General features: G+C 47.4%; 1 protein-coding gene and 1 non-coding gene across 10 annotated transcripts in view; both read left to right on the top strand.

Moving 5' to 3' along the window:
• The window catches only part of SEPTIN6 (septin 6), a 59,475-nt gene extending 51,280 nt beyond the window's left edge, over window positions 1-8,195 (top strand). For 5 of the 9 annotated variants that reach the window (XM_032329582.1, XM_032329584.1, XM_032329577.1 and 2 more), the window contains 2 exons: window positions 847-907; window positions 3,924-4,621. In XM_032329582.1, coding sequence (XP_032185473.1) covers window positions 847-907; window positions 3,924-3,983 — 121 coding nt within the window. In that variant the 3' untranslated portion in view covers window positions 3,984-4,621. Of the gene's footprint in view, window positions 1-846; window positions 908-3,923; window positions 4,622-5,137; window positions 7,012-7,225 lie in introns of those variants that run through there. The other 4 variants (XM_032329579.1, XM_032329581.1, XM_032329580.1 and 1 more) reach the window with 4 other exon arrangements.
• Window positions 6,572-6,676, top strand: LOC116583851. The gene has a single exon (XR_004282946.1). It is a non-coding gene; the product is annotated as a small nucleolar RNA U13 (small nucleolar RNA).
• Window positions 8,196-12,604: the final 4,409 nt, after the last annotated feature.

Genomic DNA, 12,604 nt, shown 5'->3' with positions numbered 1-12,604 from the left:
TGGGACTTATCCAGGGGTCCCCTATGCTGTAGTTGCTTGCACAGTGTGACACAATGTGACACAGTGTGAGGAAGCCCTCACAGGGAGTCCTGGGCCACGTCCTTACCAAAGGGACCCCAGGATCTAAAAGGTGTCCACGATCTTTACCTTCTGTTCTTAGCGACTTATTCTTGCCTCAACTGATCACTTAGGAATAAAACAGTGGCTTCGGCACAACAGTGAAGTAGTTACTATCTGAACACACTCAGTGCCCCAATCCAGTTATTCAAAACTATAATTTGAACATTGTCACCCATGAGCCCAGAAATTTGTGTTACTGAGTCCCCAGACTCTGTGTCAGATTCACGGACTAATGAACTTGTTTTGGTGTTACCTGATGGACAAAGTTTAACTAGCCAGAAAAAAGCGTCTTTGGACACGCTGTCTATGAACTGATCTGGGATTGTGTGTGAGTCACACCAGCAAGAATGGGTTCCTATTTTTAAGATTGGGAAAAACTAAATCTGTCCAGCTCTAACCTCACAGCCTGACACTAAACTGACACTAAACTGTAAATATTCCCTATTCAGACGCTCACTTGAAGTTCCTCCCAGACCAGGCGCTCCCTCCTAGTGGTCTCACGTGGACAGATCCCCCCTCTCCCGCTCCAGGCAGAAGACCCTCCATAGCGGGACATGTCTTCTCCAGAGGTTAAGAAAGAGTACCCATGGTTCAGGGGTCCATACCCACCCACCCTCCCTCTCCCCCAACCCCACTCTTCCTCATTTCCTTTGATCGCTAACCCTTCATTGTTTGCATCGACTCATAAAATTGGATTTGTCCTCAAGCTCACTCTCTCTTCATCAGCTCTTACTGTTTTACAGTTAACTCTGCTGTTTGCCGCATGCTGCATGAGACCCAGGTCCTGGTAAGCTTTATTAACTCTCAGTAGAACTGGCGGTGGCTTCTAGAACACATCTCCCCAAATCCCTCTCTCCACTCAACACGCATACTCAGTCACCAAAAAGCTGCTTCACGGTCCTAGCTCTTGTGACTGACAGCATTAAGCAACAGTTTGCTGTAGTCTCCAGGGTACGTGTGGGATGTTGGCCTGCGTGGGGACAAGCGGAGTGTTTTCAGACTTGCCGCTGCGACGGCTGGGTAGCCTAGGTGGATTCTGTGACGGGTAGCTGAGGTGTCAATTGTGGCTGTTTCTTTCTCTTAAAAGTGCCCTAATCATCGCTTTCAGAATTAACTAATGGGTAGTGATGAGGGAGATTAATGGGCTCGCTGGTCTGTCCTGTAATGTCAGGGTTGACATTGAACCCCAGGTTTGGGACTGTTCCAAGTCAACAGAAACTTGCTTCTCTGTTTCCCTCTGGTGGCCGTTTCTTATCCAAGGGGTTCAAGTTCTCAAATTTGCCTTTGGCTCTGTGCCCACCCCCCTCCCAAAAAAACCCATAATAAAAATGGAAGAAAATGAGGTTTAAGATATTATAGAGATTTCCTTAATTGTCATTCTATAAAGACCAGCTGCCTGAACTCCTTCGATAAGAAGGCAAGTAGGCAACCTTTGGCAGCATGGATTCCTGAGGGCTGGTATGTCTGTGGAGTGAATACAGTCCTTGGCATCATGTAGTTTATAAGTTAATTATAGCAATGGTTAAGCACCTTTTATCTATTCTTCTAGACTCTGTGAGTAGCAAGGGAACATAAGTATATGTTTCACAGAATTAGGCATACTGCTATTTTGTTAAACTTGGCCATAGAAGCTTCCAGACAAGAACAAGAGAAGAGAGTATAATGTAACCCTGTGTGTCCACAGCCCGGTCCCCCCAAAACTCTCCAGATATGGCCAATGCCATCTCATCTGTTAATCCCAAACCTGCTGGATTCCTGTAAAGCAAAAGCCGTATCATTTATCTGTCAGTACTTATGCAGGGGTCTCTAAGAGATGATGATTCTTAAAAAAAAACCTCATAACCACAACGCCACTGTTACCACACCTACAAAATGCACAATTTGTTACCATCACATTCTAGCCAGTGTTCCAAATACCCCGGCTGTCTCATAAACGCCTTCCACATTTGGCTTGTCTGGATCACGGAATGTAAACTATCAAGAAGGCTTCTCCCCACAATGTAGTTTATGATTTAAATGGACAGCCTGCTGTTATTCGCCAAATCCGTGGCTGGCAGTATCGGTCTGGGGACTTCAGGCAGCTGGCAAGACATTCTAATTTCAAGCAGATCTCTAGGAGGAAGTCCCCAGAGGCTTCTGAAACACAAGGCCCCTGAAATTTGGCCAAAGGAAACAACCCTAAAAGAATAATGCAATAATTTATTGTCTGGCTTAAAGGCAAGTCTTGGAGCCCCTATTAGTTGATGGGTATGAAGCTGCAGATCTCCATTTGGGAAGACTTGGAATTCCTAGAGCGTCTGTGACTGCTGTGGCTCTCATGCCTCCAGCAAAGTGTCTGACGCCTCTAGGGGCTCTGCGTATTTGCCTCCCTGTTTTCAGGGAGGACCGCAGCAAAGACCAATCCTGGTGGGTTAGACTTTGGTTGACTTTGGTTGCAGTGCCCAGGGCCTGACACAGTTTGGTTCATGTTTTCCTGGGTAAATCATTGTTAGTAGCCATTGTGAAAATGAATTCTGGCAAAACTATAATTAAAGCCATGCTGTACAAGTGAGAGACAGTTGGCAACCCGTGGGAACAGCCCACCCCAACCCCACGTAGATCAGCTTTTCCTGGCAGGCTTCTCCCCAGCAGACTGCGAGGACAGTCCCAAACCAAGTAAGGCGGGGGGCTGGGCTCCAGGGCATCTGAAAGCCACAAGGGCAGCCTGTCCCCTCCTCCAAAGCCCTCATTCGAGGGGCAGATCACAAAGGCCATCCCTCATTAACTGCAGCACGGGCAAGGGGAGGCTCGCTGTTCCTCCCTGGTTTTGAAATGTCTGGAAGCTCTAGGGGCCCACAGTCTGCACTTGCAAGAGATATTCCTCTGGGACCCCTACACAGTTGCCCATACTGTTATCTCAATGGTTTCTGGCCCCTTGGCCCGTGGGGGGTGTGTGTGTGTGTGTGTGTGTGTGTGTGTGTGTGTGTGCGCACACATAGGATGTGGACAGGATACACGTACCAAAATATGTCCACCCGCCCACACTGCCCCGAGCATAGGCCGTCGCCATGTTGTTTAGGTCTCTCCTCCCCCGGGAAGTAGACAAAGACTAGAATAAGGGGTGAGCATTTGTGTGGCATTTTAATACTTTCCAAAGTGTTTCTCCAGACGACATATTATTTTCCCCTTGCAACAATCCTGTGAGGCAGAGAAGAAACGAATAGTCTTTAGTTTGCAAGACAAATGGATGGAGGAGTGGGGAATTTCAGAGGCTTACCGAGGCTCCCAAAATAGTGGCAGGTAGTGTGGTCTGGACCCTACTGCACACCCCTCAACCATCTCCAGATACTTCCCAGTCCTGCCTCAGGGTACCAGTTAGTTAAGAGGGGCTGCTCCAGAGTCTACCTGAGGAGAAACCTCCACCCCCTCTGCTTTCCCTGTGGGACAAGGCAAGCCGTGGCCAAGAGCCTGGCACTCTGCCCAGTGGCCTGAGGCCCCCTGGTTGGAGATTTGCTGACTGGACTCCTGTACAGTGTCTTGGGGCAGGGCATCAGGGCCTAGTAATTAAGAAGAGAGAAAGTATTCTTTGGCTGTTGGTAATTATTTTGCTTAGCTAAAGCCACTCTCCTGTCACTCTGAGAGGTATGGGGGTATGTGAGAGAGAGAGCATGTTTCCAGGAGCCAATGCAATAAGACCTTATTCTAACATAGCTATATCCTAATTTATCCATTAGCCATCACGACAATTTCCTTCTAACCTTTTGTTGTTGTTGTTGTACATTAATCCATCCATTCATTAACCCAACTTCTCTTTTCATTTTCAGTTTGGGCTTCCTGTAGACGCCCTTTTCCTGCGCAACAGAGCTGGGCCTCCCTTTCTCTAATCTCCCCTTAACACGCCTGAGGGGGCACACAACCCATGCCCTCCCCCCTTTTCCTGCCAAAGTTTATGGAAGCCTGGGAGTCTGAGGATGGTGTCTGGCCTCTGGTCAAGAAGCCAGCGGTCACGTGGCTTGGAAGTGGAGATGCCTCCTGCATCCCAGTCCCTGCCCCTCCCCACCACCGCCAGCCACTCCCCCGCCATCTTTGCCAGACTAGAACATGTTCGAGGGTCCCATCTCCTACTCTCCACCACCAGCTTCCCTGTTCGAATTCTGATTGCTGCTTGTTTCCCTGAAGTATTTGCCTCCACCGTGGCTGCATAAGCGCCAGTGAGTCCCAATTAGTCCCCATGCACTGGGCTTCCCTGACCCCCTCCTAACCCCCAACAGGAGCCATGGCCCCTTCTCAGAGAGCTCCAAAAGGAGATCCTCTGGTGCCTTTTTCTTCAGGCCTCTCAGCCCCGCCTTTTCCAGTTTTGAGTTGCTCCAAGTAAGTTGTACTCAAGTTGTGTTAAAAATCCAGAACCAAGTCCTTTCCAGAAAACATGACTGCTGAAGAAAAGAACATAAACCTCTGCTCTCTCTAATTCCAGATAACCCACAAATGCAGAAGGGAGAATAAACCTGAATGTTATTATCAACCTAGTGTCTTCAATGATAGACTTCTGGAATTCTGAGGTGTCTCAGTATCTCCGTTCCACTCAGGCAGGCCTAGTTGCAGGTTCATGCTGGAAACTGCCAGACTGCAAGGTCAAAGAAGCAATGTTTTCAGCTTTGCTCTGATGCGTCTTCCAGTCTTTAGTTGGTGCATGGGATGAATTTTAACCTGTGTTTTGCATGTGTCTCCCCCCTACCCACCCATAAGAAGAGGCGAGACTGTCTGCTGGGGAGGAGAGAAGAGGGGTTCTGTCTGGGAAGGTCCCTAACTTTATCTGGATGTGATATTTAAAATGTAGTTCAGCCCCAATTTTTATAATGGGCCTATGGGATAGTGGCTTTGGGAACCCCTTTGAAGTAGAGAGCCCTCCACTGTCAGGGCCACAAGGTACAGCATCCTTTGGTGTTTGGCCAGTGAGAGAGGGAGCAAGAGACCGAGCTGAAGGTCACGTGGCAATAATGTGTGGCTAATGCGCCGTTTCTCTGCCCTTCCTTTGCAGTAATCCATGGCTGTGTACTGAATAGTATTCCCCGCTACAGCTGGACTGGACTCCATTTAGCCTTTTAAGCCAAGGTTCCTATTTTAACTGACAGCTTTCCTTTGGGGGAAGGGGCAGACAGTACCCCCCACCCCCCACCCCCACCCCAGCCACGGACTTCCACCTCTCCTTCTGAGTTCTGCCTCCGAGTCTGCTGGCAATGATCATGACCTTCTTCTTCTTTACTTTTTTTTTTTTTAAGGGTTTTTTGAGGGGGAGGGTATCACATTCCCCCCCCTCCAAAACACATAGTAAAACCAGGCTATGCCAAATTTTCAGGGCTTTCCGAAGTGCTGAGGATGGGGAGGGGCTTTCCTCTCTTCCCTAAGAGATTGTAAATAATACAGGAAGTGAAAAGTAGAAGCAACAAGAAACGAATGTACGCACATGTTCTCTCTTCTTGTTGGCAGAGCAAGAGTGCAGTTTTTATGTGTAGTGTTGGGTGAGTCATTCATTGGTTAGTGGCCAGAGGCAAATTTGGAGTTTCTTGAGAAAAATCCAAGTCTCCTAGGGGAGGATTTTAGGAGATCCCATGCGTGGAGGTTCAAAACAAAACAAACAAAAAACGATATTCCGCCAGTAGCTCGGAGAGATCCGACATTAGGGCTGGCAGGTGTCCTTGGGAAAGGCATTGCATTTGCAGCTTTGCTGTCTTGGGGTCCAGTCTTAACAGCTCTTTCCCAAGAACCTCAAACTCAAACCACCAGCCGATCACCATTTCCCTGGGTTATCATTTGCATCACAAATGGGGGGCTTCTCATTTGCATTTGTTTACATATTAACTACTTGAGGCCTGAGGAGCTCTGAAAACTTCAAAAGTAGTAGACCCGCCAGCCAGCTTTGGGAGAACTTCAGGGACTAGCGGGGAAGGTCAGGGCCAGGGAGAAATTTTGGTTCATCAAACAGATACGACCCAAAGGAAATGGAGAGCCGGAGAAGTCGAGGGACTGGCCCAATGTCCCAGTGCTGTTCTGCGGTGGAAAGCAGGCGAAATTCAGTGTCTTCTGATCCCGCCTCCGTGTCACAAATGGATTCAGCCTGTTCCTCTCTGTTGCTGGAGACCAAGGTCTTTTGATTTTGGGAGAAAACGGATAGTTGACATCACAGGGCCTTTGAGGGTTCCCCCTACCCCCATAGGAAACTGAGGAGGGAATGGGGGGGGCGGCAAAGCAGAGGACTCCAGGCCAGCTTCTGAGCTGAGCGTTTCTGCTGACGGTGCCAGTTGATCAGCCAACAGGTCCGCTTTTCTGGAATTCTGGACGGGGGCCCAGGCACGCGAGTGTGGAACAGGTGCCTTACAGGACCCTTGTAATCAAGGAAGTTTGGTAAAGGAAAAAATCTAACCTGCGAGGGAACAGAAGGCCTTTCTGAAGTCAACTAAAAGGATTAACATAGTTCTTTTTGTAGTTCATAAGCATGATGATTTGGGTGTTCACGCTCCTGTGTGACATGTGCCACCCTCAAACCTTGTTACGACCTTGGCACATTACCCATCTGACGTGGGAAAAAAAAAAAGAAAGAAAAATGGTTCTTTTCCTGGGTAGTTTTCTCACTGTAGACGGAACCAGTTTTTTTCTTTGTAATTCGTACAATTGTTGTTGTTTTAAATACCCTTAAGTACTCTGTTAACCTCTGGTGAGACAAATCCAGTCAGTATTTTCCCAGACTGGAACGGAATGGCTTTCCTGAAAAATTCCTATATGTGATCACACACACACCCCATTCCTCTTAAGCCAAGAAGTTTCCTTTTCCTCGCTGCGGTGCAAATCACTTTTGGTTTTGGTTTTAATCATTTGGCATTCACACGTGGCTTTTTTTTTTTTTTAATTAAAACAAGAAGCTTCAAACCAGTGTGTGGTGTTCTTAAAAATCTTCTCAGCAGACTTCCGGTGGTTCCGGTCTGTCGGTGACCCCCTTTCCTAACCTGTCTTCTCCTAGTAGCCTCTGTGCTGCCTCCCGCGACCCACGCCCCCTGCCTGGTCTTACTCTGAATGTCCTTTCTCTTTGGCTAATTTCATGTTTTCTTTCTCTTTCTCTCTCCCTCTCCAGCTTTTTTTAATCTTGTCTTCAGCAGCTGCACTAAGTCTCCAGGAGAAGACTGCCATTATCTTGTCTCAAACCAGAAACCAACCAATCCCCTTCTCCCCTCAAACTGGGCCCGTAACACACACCACACTCCACAAGGGCTCTCCTGGCTTACATGGTATTTTAAATGGAAATGTCTTGTCCTAACCTAAGCAAGGCAGGAAAAGAATCTTCCGAGCTGGAGAACGGACCAAAGGTAACCTGAGAGAGACAGCTGCAGGACAACTCACCCAAGTGTCAGTGACTAGGACGGGAGACAGCTGTGGGTGTGGAAGCTCTGTTCCCAAGTTTCCTGGTTTTCCTTTTTAAACACCAATTCTCCGGTCCAATGGGTTGACTGTCGACGGCCACTCACGGTTAAACATTTCTGAATATGGAAGAGAAAGTCAAGCGACAGTCCTCTCTTCAGCATTCACAGGCCTTCTGCAGAACTCACCCCGCCCCTGCCCCAGTAAGGGGGAAGGAAAACAGATCCATTCACCCTCTGGCGGGGAAGGGAGAGACAGGAGGGGCTTTAAAGTTAGTAAGAGCAAAACTACTCCATTCAATCCTCCAGGGCCATTTGGGGTTTTGAGAGAGGTTTCTGCTCAACCTGGGGTCTGCAAGGAGAGCTTCGTGTTAATAGATCTGCCTTGAATTCATTGGCTTAACTTGCATCAAAATACCATGTAAGCGCGTTCTTTCCTGTATATCCCTACAATCATCGCCATTCCACTGTCTGGTGTCTCCTGAGAGAGCCTCTTTGCATGTTTTCCAGAATCTCTGTGTGTTTTTCTTTCTTCTCCTTTGTTCTTTTTGCTCAAAAGTGTGACCGGTCACCGCCCCTCTGGGGCTTTCATTTGCCAGGAGAAACACCCCAAAACCAGCACTGTTTAGCTTGATACCTTTCTAATGTCCGTGTCAATTTTCAATAAAATTCAAAGAAATGCTCCAAGGCTGTGTGATCTGATCTTAAATCGTTAGGTGATGCGTTCCACCACGATTTGCCCTGGGAGGAGTGGGTAGCTGCCTTCCACGTGGGTGACTCCCAGCGGCTCAGGGAGGCAAGCGCATATATAATCTTGGCAAGTGGGCTGCCATGCCCCCATCTTGCCGTTTGGGCCTACAGTTCCCACGGGAGGGGCAGGAAGTCCTCCGTTTTCCTTTATTAGCATGGGTTTAACGGATGCATGGAGCTTGATTGTCACCTAGGATAAAAGGTGGAGGAAGTGGAATGCCAGATCCTGCAGAACAAGATTCTGGTGAGTTTTAATTCCTGCAGGAAAAGAACTCTGCACCGCATGTCTTTCTTTCATTTATTCCTGTGATGTGAGCATCCTGGAAATTCATTGAATAGGACCATGCTTCATGACTCGGAAAGCATTCTATAGATAGCAAGTAGGACTTTACGTCCTGGGTCTACCAGGGAGGGAAGCCTCCTCTTGCCCGCAGCGTTAAGGTGGGCAAGAGGGGAGAAGGGTCAGCTTTTTACAATTCTGGTTGCAGTCGAGGTGGGGTTTTCTCTCCGCGGTTTCATTTCCCGATTGGCCAGAGGCTGGAGACCCAGAGACCTGAGAAGTATCCCTCTTCTCCCCGTGCCGGAGGAAACAACACTGTCCTGCGTTTGCGCAGCTGGCCCACTAGAGGGTAGTAGGGAGACACAGACAACACTCGCCTATGACGTCACTGAGCAGTGGCAGGCCCCTGGGTGTGGAAAAATATGGGCGCTGGAGCCCGACACTCTTGCTGCGTGCTCTGCGGCAAGTTGGGTTAAAAACTTTTCGTAAAAGGAGAATAGAAGTAATTGCTTTGCAGGGTGATTGTGAAATCTACATGAGCAAATGAAAATTAACAACCTGGTTCAATAAACCACATCCCTTATTAAGGATGGAGTTTTACTTGAAGTACCTTAGGTTCCTCTAATCCAGGGTTTCTCAACCTCAGCACTATTGACATTCTAAATCAGAGAATTCTTTGTCGTAGGGGCCGTCCTATGCATTATAGCGTGTTTGGCACTCTCCCTCCCCCCCAAACTATGATAACCCAAAATGTCCCCAGACATTGCCGAATGTCTCCTGGAGGGCAAAATCGTTCCATATTGAGAACCATTGTTGTAGACCAGGGGTCAGCAAACTTCTATACAGGACCAGCCAGTAAGTTATTTTAGGCTTTGCAGCAATGTGGCCTCTGCAACTGTTCACTCCAGCACAAAAGCAGCCATAGATAATATGGAGAAGGATGAACATGGCTAGGTGCCAATAAAACTGTATTTGTAGATACTGAAATTTGAAATTCACACGTGAATTTCATTCCCCTGTGTCCTGAATTATCACCCTTTTGATTTTTTTTCAACCACTGGAAAATGCAAAAAGCATTCCAAAAAGCTTTCCAAATGCAGGCAGGGGGAGCAGATTTGGTCTGTGAGCCATGGGGTGTTGGTTGGTGTATCATTGAACCTAAAGGCATTAGAGGGAACTGGCCAGTTAAAAGAAATTGCAAATAGGGATGCCTGGGTGGCTCAGTCGGTTAAGCATCTGCCTTCAGCTCAGGTCATGATCCCAGGGTCCTGGGATGGAACCCCACATTGGGCTCCTTGCTCTGCGAGGGGGCCTGCTTCCTCCCTCTTCCACTCTCCCTGCTTCTGCTCTCTTTCCCTTTCTCAAATAAATAAATAAATAAATAAAATCTTTAAAAAATAAAAGAAATCAGAAATGAAGACAAATGGCGGAAGACTTAATGAAAGTGGGGGGGGCGTGTTTAACTAAAATTTGCATACAGTTCTGCTAGAACATGGACACGTGGGCAGGGACCTGCTGGGGCAATGTGGGCCTGCCCCGGGACACTTTTGAAGCCGGTGACAATGCCAACTGCTTCTAGGGAGAGAACCGGGCCTCAAAAACACTCAAAAGAGCCTAGCAGCCAGGCCTCCAGCTGTAAGCCCTGAGGTTAAGCAGTATCCTCTCCTATCTGAAATCCTCCCACTTGGGGAGATTCCTCCCTTTACCAAAAGTGCAGCTTTCTTGCGAGGTCATTCTTTTAAAATGCAGGTTCCCCTGGAAAGAGCTGTGTATCAGACAGTAGAATCCCACAGTGGCTTTGCCACCTGGAACTACCTTAACATGGGTGTCTGTCCAGCCCCTGCACTACCTCTTAGCTCGCCTGGCTTGGGCTTTAGAAGGAACATGCCTTGGGCTCAAAATCTATAAAAAATTATACATCGACCTGTTATATATAGACTTGGGGCCAAACTCCTTAGATTGGTTTGGGGATTAAATTACTTGTTCTCAATCCAATAATAAGAATATATTGAACTCTTCCCATGAGTTTGACCCTGTGCCCTTCGCTGCGGGGGATACTGTTGCAGGAGATCTAGGTAGACACTGCTCTTGAGGAACTCACGGACCGGGCGCATCTTATCTACTCAGCGCTATTCTCCAGTCCTTCCTAATACCCAGCCTTCATTCCACTCATCAGTCTCCTGGAGATATGCAAACTATTTTTTGGCTTTGTCTGAAATACCCTCTACCGATTTGATTTGAATCCTGCTTTCGGGGCTCAGACCCCAACTTCTCCTTGAAGTCTTTCTTAATCCCATCCACATCCACATATCCTGATCTCTTCTCCATTTTCAAACTTCCTAGTTGAACTTTTATGATCTTTTCTGCCTCCTATTTGAGAGACTTCCCTCCTCAAGAGATGTCAAGCTTCCAAAGGGTTGGAACATAATTTACAGCCCTTCAGAGAGCTCCGCAAAGAGCCGGCCACACAACCAAAAATCACCAAGATGTAGCAAGATTGAGATTCTTCAGCAATGTAGGGAGCTAATGCACTTTCCAAACATTTAATTTTGGAATTAAGTTGTGAGACTGCTATAAAGTATATCTGCATACTCTTGACTCGGATTCACCAGCTGATAACATTTGGCCCCTTTGGTTTATCGTTGGGCGCTCTGTAAGATCTACAGATGGCTATACATATTTTTTCTGAACCATTTGAAGGTCATTTACATGTATCATGGCTCTTTTTTAAAAGATTTTATTTATTTATTTGACAGAGAGAGCGATCACAAGGAGGCAGAGAGGCAGGAAGAGGGGGGAGGGAAGCAGGCTCCCTGCCAAGCAGAGAGCCCGATGCGGGGCTCGATTCCAGGACCCTGAGATCATGACCTGAGCCAAAGGCAGAGGCTTTAACCCACTGAGCCACCCAGGCGCCCCTCTTTGTCTTATTTGATATTGATGTACATATATATTTGGGGGGGGGCAGGGCGGGGCAGATTAAGAGGGAGAGAAAGAATCTTAAGCAGGCTCCATACCCAATGTAGAGCCCAACATGGAGCTCGATCTTAAAACCCTGAGAGGTGTAGGAGGTGAAATCCAGAGTTGGACGCTTAACCCACTGAGCCATCCAGGTGCCCCATGACATTGATATTTTAAAAGTCCCATTTTAAAAATAGATTGTTCTCATTTTGGGTCAAGTGTTGCCCAGGGGTGCCTGGATGGCTCAGTGGGTTAAAGCCTCTGCCTTCAGCTCAGGTCATGATTCCAGGATCCTGGGATCGAGTCCTGCATCGGGCTCTCTGCTCAGCAGGGTGCCTGCTTCCCTACTCCCCTCTCTCTGCCTGCCTCTCTGCCTACTTTGATCTCTGTTTGTCAAATAAATAAATAAAATCTTTTTAAAAAAGTGTTTCCCAATTTCTCAGTTATATAATTACTGGGTTTTTTTTCCCCCTCCTTCTTTGCTACTAATAAACAGTCTGTACGGAAGCAGCTATAAATCCATGCAGATATCCTACTCCTCATCAAAAATTTCCTCCTAGATTTAGCATCTATTGATAATTCTTGCCTGAGCCAATCAACAAAATGATGATTTTCCAACTCCTGCACTCCCTTCATGTTTACCAATCAGCACACAGTATTCTATTGTAAGCCAAGGCCTTCCTTTGTCCCATGTTACTTCTTTAGCTACTTTGTAGCACTGTGGACTTAGGACTCCCTATTTCTTCAGTAGTCATTGCTGTCCATAATGATTTTGATGCTCAGATTACCAAGATTTGGCCAGTGGAAGCTCCTAGATTTGCTTTTAATCCTCCAGGAAACATTCCTCAGGAGGATATTACAGCGCAGACTATTCTGGTCAAGAACTTTCGGTGAGTTAATTTCTGGGGTAGTTTATGGGGGTTGGGGCCAGGCTCGGGGCCTCCCTCCCTTATGTGTGTGTGTGTGTGTATATATATACATATGTATGTATTTTAAAGATTTTATTTATTTATCTTACAGAGAGAGTGAGAGACAGAGGTAGAACATGAGCAGGGAGGAGGAGGCAGAGGGAGAGGGAGAAGCAGGTTCCCCGCTGAGCAGGGAGACT

The sequence above is a fragment of the Mustela erminea genome, chromosome X (genome assembly GCF_009829155.1).
Source record: "Mustela erminea isolate mMusErm1 chromosome X, mMusErm1.Pri, whole genome shotgun sequence".
Lineage (NCBI taxonomy): Eukaryota > Metazoa > Chordata > Mammalia > Carnivora > Mustelidae > Mustela > Mustela erminea.
Note: the sequence above shows the minus strand (reverse complement) of the source record. Positions and strands in the feature narration are given on the sequence as shown.